The 24,710-nt window shown below is 33.1% G+C and overlaps 1 protein-coding gene across 1 annotated transcript; it reads right to left on the bottom strand.

Annotated features, from left to right (window-relative positions):
* Window positions 1-21,882: 21,882 nt before the first annotated feature.
* Prp31 (pre-mRNA processing factor 31) lies at window positions 21,883-24,302 on the bottom strand. Its single transcript, XM_076376365.1, has 8 exons — window positions 24,038-24,302; window positions 23,618-23,815; window positions 23,326-23,530; window positions 23,075-23,244; window positions 22,824-22,981; window positions 22,443-22,733; window positions 22,152-22,376; window positions 21,883-22,057 (listed from the first exon to the last, which is right to left on the bottom strand). The coding sequence occupies exons 1-8, from the start codon at window positions 24,153-24,155 to the stop codon at window positions 21,953-21,955; spliced, it is 1,470 nt and encodes a 489-aa protein (XP_076232480.1). The 5' UTR covers window positions 24,156-24,302; the 3' UTR covers window positions 21,883-21,952.
* Window positions 24,303-24,710: the final 408 nt, after the last annotated feature.

Consider the following 24,710-nt stretch of genomic DNA (forward strand, 5'->3'; position numbering starts at 1 on the left):
TTAACGTAATATGGGAGATGCTACGTTTTAAGAATTAATTTTTAAATTACCATTGTTGTATTAGATAATACAATACTGCTAGGTGGTCGGAAAAGTCATAACGCATTTTGGCAAACAGACGACGCTAATTCATTATTGAGGTACTAAGGTCATTCGCATTTATGTTGTTGTTATGTCATTTGACAGTTGACAATTCTAGTTTCCGAACAATTGAGCGATTTGGTTGAGTTTTGGAGATTTTACAACAAGAGTAAGATGGAAGAGCAAACTGTGCATTATCGCCATATTTTACTGTTTTATTTCCGTAAAGGGAAGAACGCGCGTCAAGCGTGTGCAAAGTTGCGTAAAGTTTACGATGGTTCAAAAAATTTCGTACTGGTGATTTTGATCTTAACGACATTCCTCGGCCAGGAAGGCCCAGCGAGGTTGATGACACCAAAATCAAGGCATTAATCGAGTCAAACTAACGTTACACGAGAGATTGCAGAAACATTGAACATCCATCGTTCAAGCGTTTACGACTACCTGAAGAAGCTGGGATACGTAAGCAGGCTCGACATTTGGGTTCCTCATGAACTCAGATGCATCATGACTTTTCTGACTACCTAATATTTTGTGAAATTGAGTTTAACCAGTGAATGAATAATGTAATTTAAAGAAAATGGAGGAAATATATTACAGAGCTAAAACATAGGAAAATGTAGAAATAGCATATCATAATTTGTAGCATATTTTCATCCCCTCATCCACTATCTTCAAACCATTTTTAATAAACAATAAAAACAACTTTCTCTTTGATATAATTTAACGTTAGTATTCTCGCATTTTACATAAATATACTTGGAGAAAATCCTCTAACACCTTTTTGTAGGTATCTTCTCTTCTTTAACAATTACTTGCATGCAATACTTGTTTAAAGACAGCGTTTACATTACAAGTTAGTAAACGTTGCATTCCATTTAGGATTATTGGTGTTAGGCAGATAACATCGAGGTCTACGCTAAAAATACAAGGCACGAGTCTCACGTTGAAAATATAATATGTGTACATGTATGTTACTATGCATATGGACAGATTATAATGTATAAGTTAACAACTCGTTTAAAAACTAGGATATCCAGATCATTATTACGAAATACAACGATAGATTTCTCCACATCTGATATTCATTAGCGAGGTCGATTGTACAATAGTAATTGTAAAAATCGCTATTGCAATATTATTGATACAGGTCAATACTTGCGAAATGTTAACCCATCGACTAACTTTAATGCATTTTTCGATTGCCTAAATAACTACACAGTAAACTGTACGATCAAGAAAACAATCGTTTATAGTTTATAATGCCGGAGCTGACAAGGAAATATTCAAGTTTAATGATACAGGTTTATACAGTAGTCGAAAGTATTCGACACGTATCCTGTTTTATAGATTTTTATCTACGTTACAGTGGATCTAAGTTGATCTAGTGGAAAAAGGTAACGCACACTGAACTATCTTCGAAACATAGAATGGAAGATAAATTAGATTTAGGTTACCATTGTCCATTTAGGATGACTTGGATCAATTTAGATCCACTGGGTCCTTATAGGGTGTTGGGTCGCCTGGGGAATTTTTTTTAGACTTGTCCACTGGGTCAATTTATTCCATTAAGTAAACTAAGTAAAGGTTTCAAAAACAATGCTCGAGTTCGACAGTTAAAGTCCACTCCTTATAATATTGCGTCGTATAATAATACGTACGTATGTATAACCAGAATTCAATGTAATAGGAGCAACAGTTTTTTGCAAATATCTCGGAAACTAAAGCCGACCGCCTATTCTATGTATAGGAAAAAGTTATTTAGAATAATGAATTTAACAATATATTCAAAGATTATCGAAATCGGTGGTGGTGTGACTAATCTGCAGGTTCACCTCGATTTGTTTATAAGTTTACACATATATATACATAGATGCTAACACCAAAACACAAAATACGGACACAATGTCGGATATCGATACTACAAACGGATTTTTAACAAAACTACAATGAATTTTAGTGCATTGAGTGAAAAAATATATGTGGACAAAGATTATTGTTGAGTTAATATTTTAATAAATTGTGATGATATGTCGAGACCAAACAAATACTCGATGGGTATGAGTACATTGGCTTATAGATCGATATAATTTCATTCATCGATCGGGTGGATTTTATCGGTAACATCAAGACCGTCACTAGAGACGTCCGCCGCGCGTTGCGCCGTGGTAATACACTATTAGAATGCTACTACTATCAGATGATAGTAATCAATTATTTATACAAGCGCCTGCGTGTGAAATTCCATACTGCACATTTTATGTGATTGACGAACTTATACCTATCTCCGTAGATTGCTTTCTACGTTATTACCGCACCATAAAGAGTTTGATATTCGATACAACATATATCCCAGATAGCATACAATGTCTTGAGATGTCTAGACGTCTAGACGTCTATTTTATATCTATTTTATGCCTGAACGTCTTACGACATAATTTGGACGTCTTAAAAACGTCCAACAGCGTACGTCTTAAAGATCTGCGTTTACATCCATAAGACGTCTTAAAGATACGCTATATAGACATCTTAAAGACTTACCCTTTCGAACGTCTTAAAGATGTCTATTTTATGTCTGAACGTCTTTATAGGCGTAATTTGAACGTATTTAAGACGTCTTATGAATGTCTTTTAAGACGTCCTAAAGACATACTGATTTGTAACATCGGACGTCTCAGAGACGTCTTTTGAACATTTATAGAACTTTATTAGATCTTTATAAGATCTTTAAGACGTTTTCAAGACGTTGCTGTGCTACTCAAATAGCACAGAGACATCTTAAAAACGTCTTAAAAACATCCAGTACAGTCTTAAAAATGTCCAAAAGACGTCTCTGAGACGTCCGATGTTACAAATCAGTATGTCTTTAGGACGTCTTAAGAAACATTTATAAGACGTTTTTAGGACGTCCAAATTACGTATATAAGACGTTCAGACAGAAATTAGACATTGTTTAAACGTCCAAAAGTGTAAGTCTTTAGGACGTCCATGTAGTCTGTCTTTAAGACGTTTTATAGACGTAAACTTTGCAAGTCTTTAAGATGTACGCTCATGGATGTTTTTAAGACGTCTAAATTATGTCGTAAGACGTTCAGGCACAAAATGAACATAAAATAGACGTCTTCAAGACGTCGTGTGCTATCTGGGTATATTGTTATGTTTTTCATTACATATTTCATTTCACATTTTTTATTCAAAGATCTGCAACGTGTTAATAGTTATCAACCTTTAGCTCTATTCGTGTAGTGACATAGTACCTGAAATCTCGCTATGTTAATCGATTTTATCATTCAACCATTAAAACATGTACATATGCGATTATAACAAGGCTATGACTGTTCCACTTAAAAATTATAGTGCTTGTACCTACTATGATAGAATATATGTAATATGCATTAAAATATTTATCAAAATTGTAAAGAGCTTTAATAGTAGAAAAATTTGCCATGCAACAAAATACCGAAAAGTCAGCAGCAAGATTTTAAACAAAGAACAACCTGTATACATGGGATGGATTTTTACACCTTTTAGCTGCATGAGAAAGAATAGTGTCTTCTAGAAGATTCTTCAATTGTTTACAGACAGTGCATCTGTAATTATAATGAACAGGATAAGTTATCACAAAATTAGGGTTTTTGGTCCAGCAATAGCACATATCAGTTAAAATCTTTGTTATAAATATTTTGAATCTCTAAAGCCTTATACAAATTACACTACTGAAGATAACTACTTGTCGTGAACCATGTGGAGTTCTTCCGAATTCGAAGTGCACGCACGTTTTACAGTCCCTGTGTTGTCTATAACCAAGGATATAACTTCGGGTAGTGATGAAGATTCTTGAATTTTATGTAAGAATTTCTTAGGGAATGCTTGTTTTAGCCCAAAAGTTTAATCGAAATTCCTCGTGAACAAAGATAGGTTTCTTTTTAGATTTTTCCTTTGGGGAATGATTTCTTGTTAGAAAGTGGCGGGAAATTTCCAAAAAAGTGACAACAATACCAGCGGAAAATATCCATGACTTCTAAAAAACCAGCATCGATGACACCTTTATATGCTGCTGTCTAATAAACTATTCAATACAGAGTAAAAGAAGACAGAACATGTTTGAATTTTCAACTTAAACACGCCAAGGGCAATCTATACAATGAAATAAAAGATGTAAATGTTCCAAACCTCCTATGTAGATTGATACGACCAGCATCAACAAGAACTGACGATATTATACTGAACACGTTAGAAATCAACCACGCGGTGATCAAAAGAGGGAAGGAAATCATTCTCACCTAGATACCATCACATACTGGCGTATTCAGCAAAGGATGTAATTACTTTACCACCAACAAAGAACCCACATAAAACTCGCCCTTCCGATTTATAGAAAACCTTCAAACAACGTCTCCAACACCAGTGGAACAATAAATGAAAGCACGAAGAAAATTCACGAAGAATTCTTCAATAGAATTTTAAATACATCAAATTTCGTGAGGAAACAGCAGGTAGTAATAAATAGACTTAGAATAGGACATTCAAAACTAACACATTCCTGCCTCGTTCCGAATTGCAGTAGAGTACAGTACAGTAAAGTTAATAATAGTAAAAAAGTATCTCAAGCTATTTTCTTCTTAAAATATTCCTTGTTTTCTAGTGAACTCTAATCATCACATTACTCCCAAATCCCAACTGTAACAGTTATCCCTAATAACCTCAAAGTGCAGTTGATGCGACGTAAAGATTCGTTACAAAAAGATACAAAAAATAAATAAAACGAATATAGGAGTATCAGTATTAAGCATTTACTCTATGAAAATTGTCATGATACAGCAATTTTGATGGCTAAAAACTCGCAACAAAAAGAGAGGTTATGCTTCTTAGAGCGAACAGTGGTATGTACATATTTCGTCGCTTTCTCGAATAACATTGCAGAATTGTAAATCGTCGGTGCGAGAAAATATTCGCGTAACTAATAATCCGTCAGTTACATCATTGCGTATCAGACATTTGCTTTAACCTTCGCTCAGCGAATATAGTGCAGAATATAGTGCAAAATCCTTCAATTGCTTGTATATAGTCAATAATAATTATTGATGCAAAATGATTTATAAACCATCTTTACTTGCTATATTTTCATCTATGCAAGGGTCATTGACACTGAACCTCTCCTACTGTTTGCAACGGGTGTGAGATGTCGCAAGTATTCATTAGCGATATTATTATTCATACATTCAAGAACATTATAAATGTTTTTCTTAAGGCCACTCGTTCCAGGGCCCAATTTCACATAAAATGTAGTCTAACTATGAATGTTATTATTTCGTTTATAACGTAAAAATTCAAAATTCTATTTTATCCGTATTTTGTGTTTTGGTTCATAGTATTCGCATATAAATTTTTGAAACGATCGATCAACATTTAGTCAGTGAAAACAACTAATTTTTTAAATAAATTAATATTTTCAAAAACTGTTTACATGAGTGGATTCATCGTTCAAAAATACGCAATCGTCCCATTTACATTATTTTGCTATACACGCAATAGTTTTGGAAATATTAAGCGAAATATGTTTTCCACCCCAAACTTTGGGGGTGGTTTTAACCCCCTTAACATGAGTTACAATTGATAAAAAAAATACGTATCAAATATTTTCGGCTATTCTACAATCCTACTAAGTTTCATCAAAATCGAAGATTTACACCTCACGATGTTCCCTTCTTAGTATCATCATATTTTGTCGTCTATTATACATTCCCGCTAAAAAGGTTGAACATGCTAAAACATCAAAAGAAATAGTGTCTTCCTTAAATCAATATTTTATTTATAATATTATACTTTTATACTATAGAGACTGTGATTTATTATAATTAAAAACAAAAGTAACATATGTATATCTATAAAAAATTTTGTTTTTTCTAAAAAGCGACGGGCACTCCAAACTTCTGAGCGGGAATGTGCATCTCTGCATACATACAATTGGTTTGGCCAATCACGAAAATGTCTGTACCATATCTTTCTAATTGTGTCCGAGTATAGGTTAGCCCATTTCACTATAACCAGTCAAGCTCCATTTCTTCCTAGTGCTAATTCCTGACTTCTACACAGTAGGAGAAAGTTGCCAAATTTGGAGCAGCGGCCCCTAGGTTAAACCATTCATATCGCTTATGATGGGTAAACAATTTGCATCGTATGACATATAATGTGTGTTGTTTATATACTTAGTTAATTTAATGCAATTGCTATTATCATATCATATTGCCCACTTTGACGTTTAATGCTACGTTTACATTAGACAACTTTTGGTCGGACCAATTTGTCGTTTCAACATGATTGAAATTGAGTTCACATAGAGAACTTCAATCAACTTCTGGTTAATCAAGTCAGTTGCCCGACCAAAAGTTGTTTAATGTAAACATAGCTTAAGCAAATAAGTGTAGTCTATTATAACGATTAAGAATCTTTTAATATTCAACTGAAAGTTCTCAAGTTGTTCTAAAGTAAGTAGTATTACATTCAATTACATATATTGAAAGTACGTTAAAAAACTACGATTTGCTGTATTGAATCTAGAAGTTTTACCTGAAAATAAGGTTCAGTACAATATTTTCAATTACTTAGTAAAGTTACGTACATCGTACGAAAAGTAGTTGCCTGCATTCGTAGAATGTCATTTGAAGGAACAAAAAAGGAAATATGATACAGCGCATAAAATATTGCACGTGGATTTATAAACTGTATGTAAGTATCTGTTGCTCAGATTGCTGATATTTATCATGAGATTAGGTACGCAGATTAGATATGCTAATATCTGCGTAATATTTTTTGTAAACTTGCTGTTGAAAAAGCTTAATCATTTTTGCACTTTAGTCCAGTAGTTCAACTTACAAAACCAGAGACCTATCTTAAGAAACCACTTGCTTTAAGTGGATTGATGTCACAATTATAAGTCATTAAAAACATAATTAATATCTAATATTTTTTTTTACTATCTTTCAAATATTACAAATATTTTATTACCAGCCTACAGTAAAAAATATTGTAGTGGTCGAAATTTGACAACCTTCCCCTATGCTCTATCATTTCGGATCCATCTCTATGAACAGTCGTTTCGTCTTACACGAAAAGAAAGTTCTTAGAAATCATTCAAAAGTCTCTTACGTAAACTTAAAGAGAGTAGATTTTTGTAGGATCTGTTATAGACCTTTGTAAAATTAATAAAAGTAGCTTAACTATAGTAAAAGCAACATTGTTAAATCTACAAAGTTACTTTTACTGATTCTGTTAAACCCAAACCTGTTAGAGTACTTTTGTAAATTCTACAAAAGACTAATAAGTTCAGTTTAACATTTTTTCCGTGTATGTTTAAATTACTCCCTTCCCTCCTCCTTAGACTGTAGTGCAGTAAGATATGTTTTCAATATATTTAAAATATGAGAAGTATGTATTTCTAGTGAGGTATGCGTGAAATGTAATGAAAAATGTGAAAAACAAATTTTTGATTAAGAAAATTTTATGTACTTTGTACATAATATTATAATCACTTTTTTATGTGATTGAGTCAATATCCACTTTATGGTTAACTACTAAACGATTCATCATGCAAAAGTTAAACAGTAAAAATATGTATCACACCACGTGTATTAACTAATTCAAGTTTCATTGTTAGCTCTTTAGACTGTTTAAAAATTAACAGGTATTACTGAATTATGAAATATTTGTCATAGTATTAATTAAATGAGAAAACGTGAGATTCGTCCAGTAATCACTATAATAATTAAAGAAATACATACTTCGTTCTACAAAGAAAACGTTTTTGTCGATAAGCAATGAATTTCACGCAAAATAATAATTACTAAGATGCTATACTCATATTGTTATTTCTTGCGCGTGACACATGATATTATGAGGAAAAAGTTCGAAAAAATTGCTGGAGTAATTATATTGACATTGCAAAGGAAGCTAGATATTGATTATGTATTCTAACTTGATTTTAATCGTATAATAATTTTATAATCGTTATTACGTTAAATCATTTGGAGCAAAATGCACCGCTGTGTTATGAGATTGTTATATGTTTAATGACAAATCTTTCCTCAGTGAAAAATGAATAGATTTTGTAGAAATATAGTAGATATAATTAAATTTGTCCTGGCCCAGAAAGCAGCATTTGTTAAATATACAAATTTCGTGAATATTATCTTCTATGACTCTCTCATTGCAATAGAAACAAGTAGCGTTTGTGTAAAGTTGGCGGGTGTATAAATCATTTGTGGTTATACTATGTTTGACAAGTTAAGGCTACAGCTATAAATAAATATTCAAGTACACGCGGCAAGTGGTGACATTTAAGCTAAATAAGACCATAATCATATTTGTTACAATTAGATATTATAACACTTTCCCTACGAAATTTTCAGACTAACTGTAACTGCCACCATATATTTATTTTTTTCAACACAGTGTGTAACTATTTGTCGTGAATATAAACGTAAACAATGTAATAAACAGAGCTAGTTTTAAACAATTAATACTTTATTATTCTGAATTGTATTCCAAACTACTATCGCCATTATTTGCATTTATGGTTACAGAGTCAATATTTCAATCAATAATGTGATTTAACTGCCGAAATTCACTTTTAATTTTCATAATACCATATTAAATACAATTTATCTAGTTTTCTTCTATAATTGCATTCAATGTTTCATAAAATAAGTGATTATTTGAACATAGCTTAGAAGAAATCAGTGATTTTAATTAAATTAAAGCTTACAGAAATTTAAATTTAGTTTTCCATTTTTATTTTGTAATCGTAGCAAGACTTACGTTTATCAGACATAAAAAATAACAGTTTTCTCAAATATTTTTATGAAAACAATCATTAACAAAAATTTGTTTGTTATTATAGTTGAAAGTAATAATTGTAAATTCTAAGCTACTTTAGAGCAAATTTTTTAAAAAAGATTAATTCTTAAACTTTGTGATTATACAATAATAATTATTTATTAACCAACTGACATATTAAACGTTCGTTTCTGATAACGGTTATGAGCAACTGAAATTAGTTTCTTCTATTGATAACTGTTACGAGCAACCGAAATGAACTTCCGTTACTGATAACGCTTATCAAGAACGAAAAAAATGTCAGACCTTTATAACCGTTATTTATAACTAAAAGCATTTTAGTCGAGAAGCTAATTGTTATTCTATATCTTTTTTTTGTTTTGGTTAAAACAGATAGGATCCCAATTGTGTTTATGTTCATCTGTGGGTACACAATAGTGCATGTACAATAACGCCTGTTTAGTGCAACCTGCTATACACACCTGCTTGCTCTTTGCATTCTTTGCACCGAACTACACCCTAGGTCCCTAGGTAATTACTAGACTACAGATATTTATACAAATTCCAATTTTTTATAAACACAAATAGAAAAATGGAACGTGTTTAAAGTTTTATGTCTACCCTACGAACATTAAAAAAGGTATTTCATTTTCGATATATTGTACATTTTTGTACATAATGTGGATCCTATACTTTTATGTATATCACAATTTTCCTAAATACGTAAAGATTCGCAATCTATTGATTGTTTATACATATGTGTATTTTTATCGCATAATTACCATATTGTGGATCAATATCAATGATTTTACCTTAAAAACGAAGAACATATGCGTGCTTCATACATCATATTATAACCGTGAAATGAAAAACAGTATGTTTAAAACTAAATTACTATTATATAAATAATACATTACGATTGTAAATGTAGCTGCAATAATGATAAAGGGAGATTTTGCTAGAATGCATACTAATGTCTTCAACAGTGGATACTAGGATTAGACAGGAGAACTCCGAATTACATCCTGAATGAGGAAAGTAAAAGTAGAAACCTGAATACCAAAGCAGTGGAAAGGGCGATAAAGTATCAGGAGCGAGCTAGAAAGGCAAATAATAAAATTATAAGAGAGTATATAAGGGAAATGGAGAGAGAAAGGATAGGGGAGCTGGGAAGAAAATGGGAGAGAAAAAGGAATGACAGATGGAAAAACTGGGAACTAGGAAAAGAGGAGATGGAAGACATCAGAAGAGAAACGGAAGGAGAATATACAGAGTGGTGGTTACAAAAGTAATGAAGAAAGTGGCCAACAAGGTGAGAGGGGTTAAACTGGAAAAGATCAACGAATCCAGGTATAATGAAGAATACGGGAAGGTAGTGACAGAAAAACTGCCAGAATATCTGGTGGGGAGGAAGAAGAAAAAGGAAATGTGCATAATTGCCAGGTTCAGGTGTGGGAACGAATTAAGAGGAGGTCAGTACTAGAGGGATGAGAAAGACAGAAAATGAAGAATCTGTGAAAATGGGGAAGAGAACATAGAACACATATTGAGAGAATGTCAGGTCACTAGAGGAGATATGACGACAGAAGAGTTTTTGAGTGAAAAGGGGTCTGGTCTAGAGAAGATGAAGGAAATTTTGGAGGGGAGGGAGAGGAGGAAAAAAGAGAAGGAAGCTGAAATGCAGAATACCAAAGACAATGACAAAATATTTAGTAATTAGGGTTAGGTAGTTAGAGTAAAGGGACAGAAACAGATCATTAAGGAATAGAAATAGGAAATCAGAAAAGAGAAATTATATTTTATTTTATAGTTGGGAGGGATAAAGATGGAATAAAGGAGGTTATGTTTTCACTTTAATTTTATATAATTTCGTATAACTCGGGACATAGGGATTAGATTAAGGAATAATATCTGTTAAGTTATGTTGGCAGTGCAATATCTGTAGGGCGCAATTAAGATTAGTATAATAAGATAGATTTAAATATGTATAATCAGAGTATAATGATATATATGTAACAAGTGAGAACTGTAACTGGAAGTCGGTCAAAGCCGAAATACAAGACCTAAATAAATATCTATCTATCTACTAGTGTCTACACCACTTGTCAACCACTTGTCACAATAGAGACATTATTTTCTCTTATTCAGTTATACTTCAATTACTAAGGATGAGAATCTTATTGATTTGTATCACAAATTAGGACGACAGTGAATGCGTTCTATATAAAAATACAAGTTTGTTATTATCCATACAGGTAGTTTGGAATGATACCTATCTATATTATCCATAGAAAAAGGACTATGTACTGTCACGTACGTTTCGATCTGACGTCACCGTGTACTCGAAAATGGGGTACAAGCAACTTCACCATTCCACACCCTGCAAGCTACACAATTATCGAAAGTAATAAAAGATGGGCGCCAGTCACCCGAAAGTACTGATTTTTAAATGATTCACAAAATATACGAAAGGACACAACTCGAAGGATGCGAAACGATGGAAGGATCGACAGCCTTCGATAACGGTCGTGGTAAACACGCGATAAACAGAAGAACACCCTCACGACCAAGCTACAGAGGTGAGAAAAATCGACACAACTGCCTTTACAGATATTTATTGCGTACAACAGAGAGGTCGCAAAGCGGCAGTCAAATGTAAAGCAGAGTAGAGTAGATGTTAGATCGCACAAACATGTTAGGTGTTAGGTACAAGCGAATGCAGCATACGTTCGCCATCAAGAGTTTCAGTACTCTGGCAAATGTAATTACAATAATTACACTAGACTCATGTCGGCAATCTACGTAATATGCAAGATGGTAACGCGATCTTGACTGGAGGAATTTTGAGGAAATCGCGCCGCTCGGCAAGAGATCCTGTTATGTACCTGACGGGACCTAGAATTCGACAGTACTGCGAAATTTGCAGAATAAATTATGGAAAACATTAGGATTCTGCAAAGCAGAACGACTTACGAAATCTTTCCGTCGGAACACAGCGAACAGAGGAATTTGTGCAGCTTACCTAAACTAGATCTTCTCGATAAGCGAAACATCATCGGTATGCAATTCATGGCACAAGTGATCAATACGAAATTATCTGCCCTCCCCTACCAGGGCAGCCTCCTCAGCATACTTGTATGGGCCTAGGCTAGTGATGACAAAATATATGCCATGATCGGATACTCTCTATTACTACCTCCATTCGGTTATATCAGAATGCCTGTCACTGGCCCAGGCGCGAGACGTGAAGAGCAAGAACCCTCGGAAGGGTGGTTCTTCAATGGCAGCGGTCCTTTCCCTTCGTACTATTAGAAACAGTTGGCAAGCGCTCGATGTGTCATCGAGACACTCATTGTTAGGGGTGTGAGGAACTTGAACCCCTATTGTTTGTATGAAGTCACTATATTTCCGAGAAGCACTCTACATTATGGTGTATCTACATTATTCGTCTGCTCACGAGCAGAGTTCTCTTTTAAGTACTTGTCTTCCCATAAGCGAGTAGAGGCTCGAAGACCACGTGCACTACAAATAGGTTACGAATACCCATGATACTTGCAAGTATAAAGGTCTCCTGAAAATCATCTAACTCCAGGGAGCCCTGCCTTTGTCACTTGACTTAGTGGGTGTTTCACAGATATTTTCTATATGTTCGTGGTATTGGTAGTTCGAGAAGATCGTGTTTATTTATTTGGTGACACGGCAAACGATACTATGTCTCGGAGATTTTTTTCTGCAGTACGAATTGCTTTTAGGAGAAGACACAGCAATCCAGTTTCAATCAATTAAATTCTTTCCAGAATTAGATATAGCTCTAAAACAATATGTCTTCGCATTAAGTAGTTCACCCCTTGACCTACGAGTTTCTTTCGTAATTTTATCACCTTCACTGCCGATCTGAAACGGGTATCTATCCTAAACTGCCAACCGCAGAGCACCCATTAAGCCAACATAGACTCCTCATGCGATAATGCGTGATCGGTTACTAATGAAACCTCCTCATCACGCGTTATCGCGTAATCGGCAGCGAAGACACAGTACAAAGTGCACGAGTCTGACTCGTTGTTATAAGTCAAGGGGTTAAAGCGTTTATACATGCAAACTTTTTACACTTGATATAATTGACTTGCGTTCCATAATTAATTGAAGATTGTCACTGCCTTGAGAAAAGGGACACACTCGTAGTATTGGAAGTTCAGAAGATATCAGTGGAGAGGTATAGAGGCAAGAGAAGTACGAAAAATATATGTTTGCGTTTAAAAAACTAATTTTGAGTGATCCAGTATACAAATACTAAGGGTCCTTTATTTTTTCAGCCATTTTTTGGGCAGATCTTTTGCGACGTGTGTCGAATTAACAATCGATGTCCTGATGAAGTTGTGCTGCGTGAGGGAGGAAACGGCAGATTAAAGGAAAGGGAAAATCCGTTCTCTGTCTCAGAGCGTCCTGACTATAATTCTTTGGAACTTTATAGTAGCGTTGTCCAAACGAGGGCTTTGGAATGTTGAGGGAAGGCTAAGAAAGTAAATGTGATCAAATAAGATACAGCCCTGAACCAAATAGCAGAGAACACATTTGGCGGCTTGCATCCACAATGGTATTGCATGCCACTTGATTAGGTCTCACCTAAGTTACTGTATATTTCTGAGAAACATATACACCCGCCTGAACAACGGTTTGCAAGCTCTCCTCTAACCTCGCCTTTCCTAGAGACTTTTCAGAATGACAGCGCCGCAAGACTATCATCAAGGCTCGTACAGGGTGATCAGTTTATCTGGAAACTGTCGAATGAATGTTAGCAGCTCTTACAATGCTAACAGTAATTACAATAAATGCTGCCAACACTCGGAGGGTTTCCAGATAAACTAATCACCCTATATATCGATAGACAAGCTCTAAGAAAATAGGGTGTGATTTCGTGCAAGGCGACCGTCATTTTAATCAATGGTAGGCTCGTTTACGGCATCTTTCTTTTTTTGTCACAAATTTGTCAGACTCTTTGAGCACAGTGCAAGAGTTTACTGCAACTACGCGTAAAGCGACGAATTCTTCAACTCCAAGGGTGAAAGGCCTCTACAGTCTCTTGTTGGCTTGTCCACTTCAGGGATGCCAGACGATCAGAACTTTCTGACGTCACTACAGTAAGAGTAGGATTGGGGAAGTGTGGGGACCCAATACTGTCAGATAACGTTATTCCCCTATTTCTACTCCTATTGTAGTGACATCAGAACATTCTAATCGCCTGGCAACCCTCGTCCACTTGGATCCGAAGACTGCGTGGTCAGAGGACCGGAAATAGGGATGCTATTGAACCTGCTGCTCGGTGACGTCATGACGCAAAAAGGGAACTGTTCGAATGAAGAGGAGATTGCACCACCAATCAGTGATTACTAGAAATCCCCACCTCATTCGGAAAAATTCTTCTTTATCTCGTGACGTCACCGAACAGCAGGTTTCATAGAATCCCTGATCGGGAAGTCAATGAGTTACGACCTAGCGTTACAGCCTTGAGAGTGCGTAACAACGACTAGCACGAAAATATTTCGAATTATGTAAGTCGTTTGCTTAGAATCCTCGAAATTTCTCCAGAAAGTGCGATGAACGTCTCGCTGGGCAGTCAGGGTTGGTAGAATCGTTCGGTCCTTTGTTCGAAATCCATATCTCACAATCAACTTAGGCAAAACCGTGACGTACGAATACGCAACGTCATAGTATTTAATGAATACGTATTTAATTTGAATAACATGAACTAAGATAATAGATAGATAAATAAAGTTTGATTCTAACATTATTGTCGAAAAAACAATTCAATTTCACAATCTCGCTTGTATCTTTCCATATCTTATATTATTTTCTGTTTTTTGAAGTCTTCTGTTTTTTCTCGGTTTATTTTTCTTCTTATTCCCTATTCGCTATTTCACGTCTTACAATATTAATGTAATTACGGGAGAAATATCGCATTGTCGGTATTTAAAGGATGGAGGTAAAAAATAACTGCACCGTCACTCGCACATGCTTAATGCTGTTTGAATTTTTTATGTTATTTTCGAAGATTTTACAGTTTTTCGAAACAAGTCTATCGCCCATTGCCTTTGTATTTCATGTTTATTTATACTATGGTAGTAATTAAAAACTCATAGTTTTTCATACTCTAACTTTTGTAATACGTTAAGGGTATTCTGCGGAATATTTCTTTACTAGAGGCAAAATATATTTGGGGTAGATGCCGCACTTTTAGACGGAATAGATGTGACAGTTTCAATGGAAGCTAAGTTGACTAAAATGTTTTTAATGTTTAAAATACAAAAAAGTATTTAAAAGTATCCATCTCATCTTCAAAACACCTCCATAGAATTAGGTCCCTTTTTGCTTAATTCTACAAATAGAAAATATAATCGGCAAAAATTTTGACGTTTCCAAGAAATATTATTTTACAAAAAGAAAAATACTAGAAAAGACTGCAATTATTCTCCTTTTACTAGTATTTTTAAATAAAAAGTTTAAATTACCAAGTCTAAATTGAAAATTACAAATTTTTCGAAATGTGGCACCTCTACCAAAAGTGAGGCGTCTCTCTCAAAAAAGACAATTTATAATTTCATTTGTTTAAAAGTGATAGGTACGGAAACTTTAATTTATTATGAAATGAAAATACCAGTACAAGATGTCCTATGAATTATATTGATCCTTGAAAGAAGTTCATCGCTGCGAACTTGCATATATATATATATATATATACTTAAATATATATATATACCTAAATATATATATATTTTTTAAGAGTTGAAAAGGAAGATTGAAACAAGTATTTTTGATTAATGAACTATGAATAAAAAAAGTACATATAATATATGTACATGTCTGTAGCAGCTTGAATATCAGAATATATAATTCTGCTCGCTGAAGCAGATTTGCTGTAAAGAAGCCAAGCATATGATATAATAGATAAAAATACTAGAAGCTTTGTGTGTACAATGATTTAGTATTAATTAAAAATACACAAGTATTGAAATATCAAAACGTTTTAATACAAAAGTTTAAAAACATTCTAGTTGATATTTTCATCTAAACGAATGTGAAATTTATAACAGTAATTACAATTTATAACAGTATTAAGATATTTGTCAATTCAAAGAATGCCATATTCTAAAATTAATAATCGATAAGTCTATAATAATATTATAATGACCTATTACTTATTTCATTTTCTTCAATTAAATATCAACTGTCTTAGCAAACTGGAATTTGTTATATTATACGAAAATAGAAAAATAACAAAGATAAGTATTCTTATATGTATATGTTTCAACAAATTCTCTATATTAGTCTCGATAAATCACGATTATTATAAAATAATATTATGTTTATACTCTTTTTTATCGCAAGCAGAAAATATCAGTTCTTTCAAAACACATAGAACGCTTTCTACTTTGCTCATAGATAAGATTTAGTTCTTCAACAAATCTTAAATAACTACAAAAGTTAAACACATTAGAAGTTATCTGTGAGTGACAGAAAATAGAAATGATATCGAAGTTGAAAGTGTGAATGCTCTAACCACTTGTAAAATGGAATTATTTAGACCACGTGACAATACGCATGCCTTTGTTGGCATGCGACGTATATAAATGAACCACTCCTATAACGTCTGGAAACGTACGATGAATGGTGGAATTTTATATCACATTTCTCAGCGAATATGACGTTTCACTGGAAGGAAAGTCCTTGAAAACGTCCGTTCATTCGTTTAACGAAACCTTCGAAGTATATTACAGTTTAGGTCGCAGAGATAATGAAATCAGTACCTAAACTGTGACATATAATGTGTTTTAAAAATAACAACTTTGGGAGCACATTTTGTTCATTTTAAAGATGAGATACTTATACAGCATATCATGCATTACACAAAAAGGGTTATGGAAGCCAAATTACATAATTTTAGATGTTTCAGATTTCTAAATACATATAAGCCGCTAAACGAAAGGGCTACCCCAAAATTGCGAGAAATCGTTACATATAAGATATGTAGACATTAGACGTTTGTAATGATATCAAACTGACTGATATTTACAAACATGAACAGAAACATAGACCCGAAGAGACAAGTAAATTCACTTATTGGGGATAGTCGAATTCTGTTTTATGAATTTAAAATTAAAATGAGTTCTACATCTCACATCAAGGACCATCTTGTTTAGAAAGAATCCTGGTGCATGTGTAACAAATACGTGTATAAAGGTACTTTACACACAAGTATTCCATAGAACAGAAAAAACTTCTCTCCTTTTTGATTTCAAAGTTTCCTAGTTATGATAAACGATTAAAAGCTATTAATTACTGAAAAAACTTTATATTTAGCGCTGATTTAAAAATAAGAATTCATGAACATTTTTAACTTTTGTCCTAACTAAGTAGAAATTATTTCCAAGAAAATCTATCTGATATATTTCTATCTCAATAATGGATAACACACACGCTTACCTAATAAATTTTAAGTATGTCAAATTTCTCAAATTAATGTATAATTTTTTACGTCAAGTAATACATATATTATGTGCATAAAAAATCAATAATTTTGAAGAAAATAAAAGTTTTTTGTGTCAGATAATCTACCTCTCCGTTATACTTTTTCCTCTCTGTTGTAGCAAAAATTGTTAATAATTTGTTGGAGTATACTAGGAATATCTAATATGTCAAGAAAGGACTCTAATTTATTATTACTTGTAATTCGCAATTGAAGTATTTTATATTTCATCAGATCATAAGTAATATGATTTACTTATCAAAAAGACGTAATTCAAAGATAGTTCAGGCACAAGCCCCAATACGAATTTATTAACTATCGTTAAACGAAATCTCGAAGGAGCTCGAAGAAACGAAATCCCATCAGAAGTCAAAGTCATTGAAAGACTAATTTAACATTACAATGAAAAAGTTAAAAGTAAATTACGAATTTTTTAACAAAAAATAACTGGTTGTCAGAAGACATAGTTTTCTAATAAGTTTCAAATGAAAATAAATTTCTTCTGATACCATTTGTTACATTCCCTTCACAAAGTTTCTCTTGCGTAAAACACTTTCCGCTATAACTATTTAACTATGCAAACCAGAATAAAATGTCTTACGTAAATGTTATTAAGTTCGATAAAACCTTTAGTTGAGTAGAGAAAAATTAATATGCCACTTCATTAAAAAAATAGGAGTAGCATCCCCCACTCCCACCCCCCAACCCTTGGATACTCAAACCTCAAATTGTTTGCACCCTAAATAATTGGCATTTGTATAACATTTAATTGAAAAAAAGATAAATAAATAAATACGTCGATATCTGTTATAATTTCGGAGAAAGTATAGCCTTCACTCTTTGATGCTTTAAAGTCTGGTAAGGGATCTAAATTGGAGCACGAAATATCCTATCTGCTAAATTAACAACCAGAGGATTCTACAACTTTACAGATGTACTAAAAGACAAAAATAGAGCAGAAAAGTCTTAATACATTATGTTGTATAAATTGAATTTTTATAAAGCTTTAAAGATCCACGAACTACTTCCTATAAACATCTTGGATTTAAAAATTTTGAATTTTATAATTGAAGTATTTTTAAAGCTTTTTTTTAATGTTCCATTGACAAAAAGTATTTCTCAAACACTTGGCTCCCTGTTCTTGGAATGCTATGTACTATGTATACTGTAGCTAATTAATAAGCAATAGTAGTAAAGTCTCCAGTATTATTACATGGAAACGCAATACCTATTGATACACCACGACAACGCTTGACCACACGTGGCATGAAACGTTCAGGTAGGATTGTATGAAGTTACTTAGGAAATTTCACCATGTACTCCGGACATTGCTCCCTTTGGCTATCATTTATTCCGTATGTTAATTTATAGTGACTTAAGAATTGATCCGCCCATTTGCCAAATCGATTAGCTCCACAAAAAAATATGCACTTATATTTATTTTAAATACAAAAAATGTTGTACCAATTAAGTACTTTGGCACTAAAATTTTAAAAACTTTAGAAGGTAAAGTAAAGTAGGTGATCCCAATTTCGCCATTCTAACGTTTAAAAGATTGTATAATATTTCTAAATACATATATAGTGAAATTATTGAATGTGTTATAAAGCTTAGAATCTTATCTGACACCTACAATAAATTATTATCCATAAAAGAGACTTTTAATTATAGTTTAAAATAAAATAGTGAAAGCCTGTAGCTGGCGAAATTGCCATACACGGGGTACGTAATTTCGATATGTCGTAACAGAAAAGGTTGCTAATTTGGTCTAAGAAAATTCTTTTTCAGAGTTTACTAATCATACTGAAATGAATGTCTGCTTTAGTACCAAATTTACACACGAAACAAGACAAATTTTACTAAACAGAGAGCTTCAGTCATTTTGAACCCCTTACGCGAGCATGTCGCGTTTTACAAAAATGTTTATTATTCATCAGCACGTTGTAATTTTTTATTGAAATGTAAAACGAAGTTCATTCTCCTTACAAGTCATGTTTTATGAAAACGCTGATTATTATCCAGCATATTGTAATTTTTGGTTGAAGTCCATTCCCTCTTTAAATCCCACAGTGGTATTAACTTGCAATTTTGATTATAAGTTAACGAATTTCTCTTGTGTGGCGATTTTCAGGACACTGGCGAAATCAGGGTCAAAATATACATATGCATGTGTATGAAATAAAAGTTCGATTGAAAACTTGGAAAAATAATCGGAAGAAAAACCAACTACATTTCTTATAGAATACAGGAACATCAGATGTATGCATTCGATCATTCGATGTATTATCAACCTAACATTATGTACGTACTTTCTTGACGCTCAAATGAGAGAAGATGAAAGGATGAATTCGAAAGGCAGTTATTATGCAAAATACCCAGAATGCAGAAAAACTTACAAAAGTTTATCACGATGTGAAATAAAAATCTGTAACTGAGAAAAGTTCCAGTTAACTCATGAATATTTAATGATCCGCGATTTACTTGATCTCATGTAATAGCATTTAAGTGAAAATTAATTAGGTATAATTCCATTACTGATCCAGACATGCGATGTTAGGCTGTAGTTGTAGATACAATTATATTACTATCGTTTTGTCAACTAAATGTGAAGATAGAACAGATGCAACTTTATCTGTAAATTTTTAATGTTTTACACATTCAATCGTCAAAAAAGAACGTCATAGAATTCATAATATATTTAAATACGTATGTATCTTAGTTTCCCATTTTTCATGCACCGAAAAACTATACATTTATTATATCGACATTTCCATAATCAAGTAACCTTCGAATTATTTTCATAACGTAAAGTATCCCCGAGTTATTATCGTAATACGTTACGCCTGATACAAGTATGAATTTATCAAAACAATATTATTACAATCATACGTTACAGTATGGCTTTCATGTATTATTAATCCTACTTTCTTTTCCACATTTTATTAATATCATAAATGTAGAAATAACTACATACCGAACAATATGTAATAACAGTACGAATAGATTTGTGTTTATGTAACTCACACAGCAATCAGGGGATCACCTGTTGGTCTATATTGATAACTCAAGAAATCAATTACCACGAGACGAAAGAAGTTTAACTTTCCACCTTAAGTCATCATTAATCATCTATTAATACTTCATAAATTAAACATACAAAATTAAAAGACTTATTTACAGACACTCGCCAACTTTCAAAACAATTTCTTTTCATTTCGTGTTTATTAAAACTGCATTAAGTTTAATCGATTTGAAAATGACCCGAACACAAGATAGTGAATGGAACGCATGCTACGTATGTAGAAGATGAGAGAACTAAAAACTCACCGGAATGTGTCCAGCACTCGGTGCAATCCTGACATAACATGGACCAATCGTTCTTTAAGTCCTTAAAAGTCGCCATGGTCGGTCGTCAGGACCTGTTCCTTCGCTACCGGTTCCTCCGATGGGTCCGCAACGAAGAAACTAGAATTTCCACCTTGTCACGGCAATGTTGCCTCACGTTTTCCGTGTCACAACCGAAACACAACCAAGATTCCCGCGTAATGTTCAGCGGAACGCACGGCCGACACGAAACTTCGCATAACACACGCAATCAACGTTCCCAAGAGGAGATGAGAAACGATGTTGGGGCACACACGAGTACTCGGAGCAGTCAACTCAACGATTACCTTACGACATCCAGTTCTGGTTTGCTGTTCGTTCCAGCCGGTGTTCTCCCCATCCTTATTCTGTCTTTCACCGCTACAGCCGCAACTCTCGTTCTTTCACGAGTCTCACACATCTACAGCTATCCTTGTTTCACTAATTTCGTTACTCGTCAACGTTCCTTATCCTTCTAGTTACCAACTCTTTCGTACTGTTTACTTTTATCATCGACTTACTGTTACTGTTACGTCGCATGTCATTTATTAAATTTCTTGTAAGGCGCGCACATATATTCAGACTCATTTATTTCTATTCTATTTTCGCTAAATTGGATGCTCATAAAGGAAATTCGTGTGAATTGTAAATTTTACATGCCCGAGTGATTATTATGAAGTTTCATGTTTCATAACAGGCAAGGCAGCCGATTGGTCAAAATTCAAATGTTTAATAATGGAGTCGTAAGGATATTCTGTATGCTCAACTTTTAAATTCTTACTATTATTAAAGTGAACAATTAATCGTGACTTAATATATGTAACATTAATATGTGCATATATTGATATATATTTAATATATAAATAATGTATATCTATGTAATATCTAAGTTATATAATTTAAAAATTTCTGTGAAAGTATGGAAAAATAAAAATTTCATACGGGTTATAAATAAACGATTTCGTTTTCATTAAAAAATACATTTACAAAAAAAGTTAATTTCATTTATATAATTCATCGTGATATTATTTCACATTGTCATTTTTCAAACAATATTATACATATAAATAAAATTCATAAAATAAAAGGTGTACATAAAATTATATTTATTCAATTAATATAACATCATTGTGTACGTTATCTATATTTCTTTTAGGGCTTTTTTACTTTCAAAAAGCCAGCCGTATTAGAGAAGTATTTGGCATTAGCTTCATTTACTTTCTTTTCTGCTGCTTGTGGATTTACAATCTCTAAGCCCTATAAGTAAATATATTCAATTTAATATCGAAATGTTCGTCAGGAAAGGACATAATAAATATAAGAAATAAAAAATTTATTAAAGTGAATATACCTGCAATGGAGTAAATGCGACACTAGATGCTGTACCAGAGACTTGTTTTTTTACAGTTGTACTTCCACCCCATTGTTGCTGTTTCTGTAAATTCTTTTGAAGTGTCTTTGATATCCGTACTTTTGTCTTTTCATCAATTTGAGGTAATCTAATACGACCTGTTCCTGCCTTTCCAATCGTGCCACGCGAGTATCCAAGATCTTCCTGATAAGCGTCGTTTTCAATCTGCATACAAAGGAAATAATTAGTTAAAATGGTTAATGCTATCAATTATAAAATGTTAAAACTTACATCTGCGAAATTCATTCTATTTGCATGCTTTCTAAATTCTGTAATAGCGTAACGCTCTTTCATTTTTCTAACACGTTTGCCACCGCGTTTCTTTCTGCCTGGGTCAATAGGTTTTGGTAAAGGCTTTATAAATTTTACAGGTGGAGGTTCTTGGAGCTTATCTAACTTTTTCTCAATTTCTTCTCTGAACATTTGACCAATGCGACCATCTGTACTTTCGTGACATGCATCAACACGTGCAGCTAACATACTTTTGGCAGCTACAAGTCGTGCTGCTTTTCTTCTTAAATCCTGAAAAAAGAAATAAGCAAGAGTAACGAAACAATAAATATTGCAATGGAAAAATACATAAAATGTATACTTTATCACACATAAACCTACAGGTGGAGTTTCTTGTACAATATCAGAATAATATATAAAACCAGTATGAGGTAAAGTGGCTACTTGTGAAAATCCAGATAATGTTGTTTTTTGAGACCCTAATACAAGGACATTACAAGCTGGCATTTTTGAAAGTTTTGTTAAACCTCCAGCAACACCTAGAATAAAAAGTAATACATAAAAAATACACAGTATGCAAAAAACATAAAACTTTCTAAAAAATTTACAAAAAATATATTTATGACTAGTACCCATAATTTTTGCAGCCGTTGATGCACCGACTATAATAGACAAATTTGGAGCGATGAATGCCATTCTACTTTCAACATATTCAAATATTTTTAATTTACAATTATTTAATTCTACAGCCATATCACAAGCCTCACATATAGCTTCTTTCTCTTCTTCTGTTAATAATTGTCTATAAATAGAATAATGTATTGAAAAATTGTTTAATTATTTATGCATGTTTTGTAAAGCATGAATTTATTATGTAACATACCCTTGCGTTGTTGATGCAGTGACTGAAACTACCATAATTGTAGCTTGAGTAAGAAACTGTTGTAACGTTTCATTATTTTTTGCTCTGTCCAAGTCATTTCCTAATTCTCTAACTGTCATTACATACTCCAAAGGACCAACAACTAAAGATTCTAATTCTGGAAACCTCTTAGAGTATTTGTCCCTTGTAAACCTATGTATTGTAGCTGAAAATATGATTTATGTTACTTAATAGCAAAAGAATATTGATAAGAGAAAAGAGAATATTAATGTTCATAACACTAATTATATACCTATTTCATCATCTATATCTACAGCCATGTTATTAGCTTCAACAATTAGTTGATATTCTGGATCGGATTCAACTGGTCCAATAATGTCAACAGACTTCCTAGGAACTTTACTATATTTTTCTATTTGAGACATGACTTTTTGAAGTTGTTCAGAGTCACGAAGTTTTGCTAATTCCCTGACAGAAGCAACTTTTACTTCTGTAATTCAAATAAAAAATTATTTAAATCGGTAGTATTTAACAATGTTTACATCAAGAACAATTACAATTATTACATGCCATGGACTCGTAAGCCACAGGTTTATGTAGTATAAGAGTTTATTTTCAAGTTAAAGAAATGAAAGAGATAACAAGTTTATAATGTGTAATTGTTGTATTATAACTATTAAAATGAAATGATATTAAAAAGAAAAGTCCTAACCTTCTTCAATAGGTTTAGATACCGAAGTCGGAATAAAATCCGGCTCCGGTTCTTCCATAATATGATCGGAATCATCGTTCTCCTCAAGATCCGCTAATAATTCGTCCGCTAATGACATGGTATCTTCACAAAAGAATTCTTCACACGTATGAATTAATTTCTTACTTTAAACCTCTCTGTTTGACAACTTTTAAGAATCCACAACAGTGTCATTTGTACATTGCACAACTTCAGCCATCTGATCGCAGGTCGTTTGCCGCTTCTATGAAGCGAAGTGGGTAGCGTATCGATATCGATATCGTCTGGGATTGGCTAATATCGATATAGTCTGGAATTGGCTAATATCGATATCGTCTGGAATTGGCTAATATCGATATCCATCAATTTCCTACAATCTCGCGATCGATTAATCCACACTGAACCACAGTTTGAGAAAGCGACCTTAGGCAGTAGAAATCTGTCGTCACTGATATGTCTGTATCCCAGAGTTGAACCAGAGTATATTAAGTTTTCTGTAATACACTTTGAGTAATTAAACGGGCTTTCACTATATTAGAGCATCAAAAATATAGATGCGTACTAACAATATAGGCAATTTTTAATATTTTATCATTATTTAATGAATCAATTATTATTTTTTGATTTCATGTCTATAAAAAGTAGTCGACCCCAT

This window comes from Calliopsis andreniformis, chromosome 4 (genome assembly GCF_051401765.1).
Source record: "Calliopsis andreniformis isolate RMS-2024a chromosome 4, iyCalAndr_principal, whole genome shotgun sequence".
NCBI classification, from domain to species: Eukaryota; Metazoa; Arthropoda; class Insecta; order Hymenoptera; family Andrenidae; genus Calliopsis; species Calliopsis andreniformis.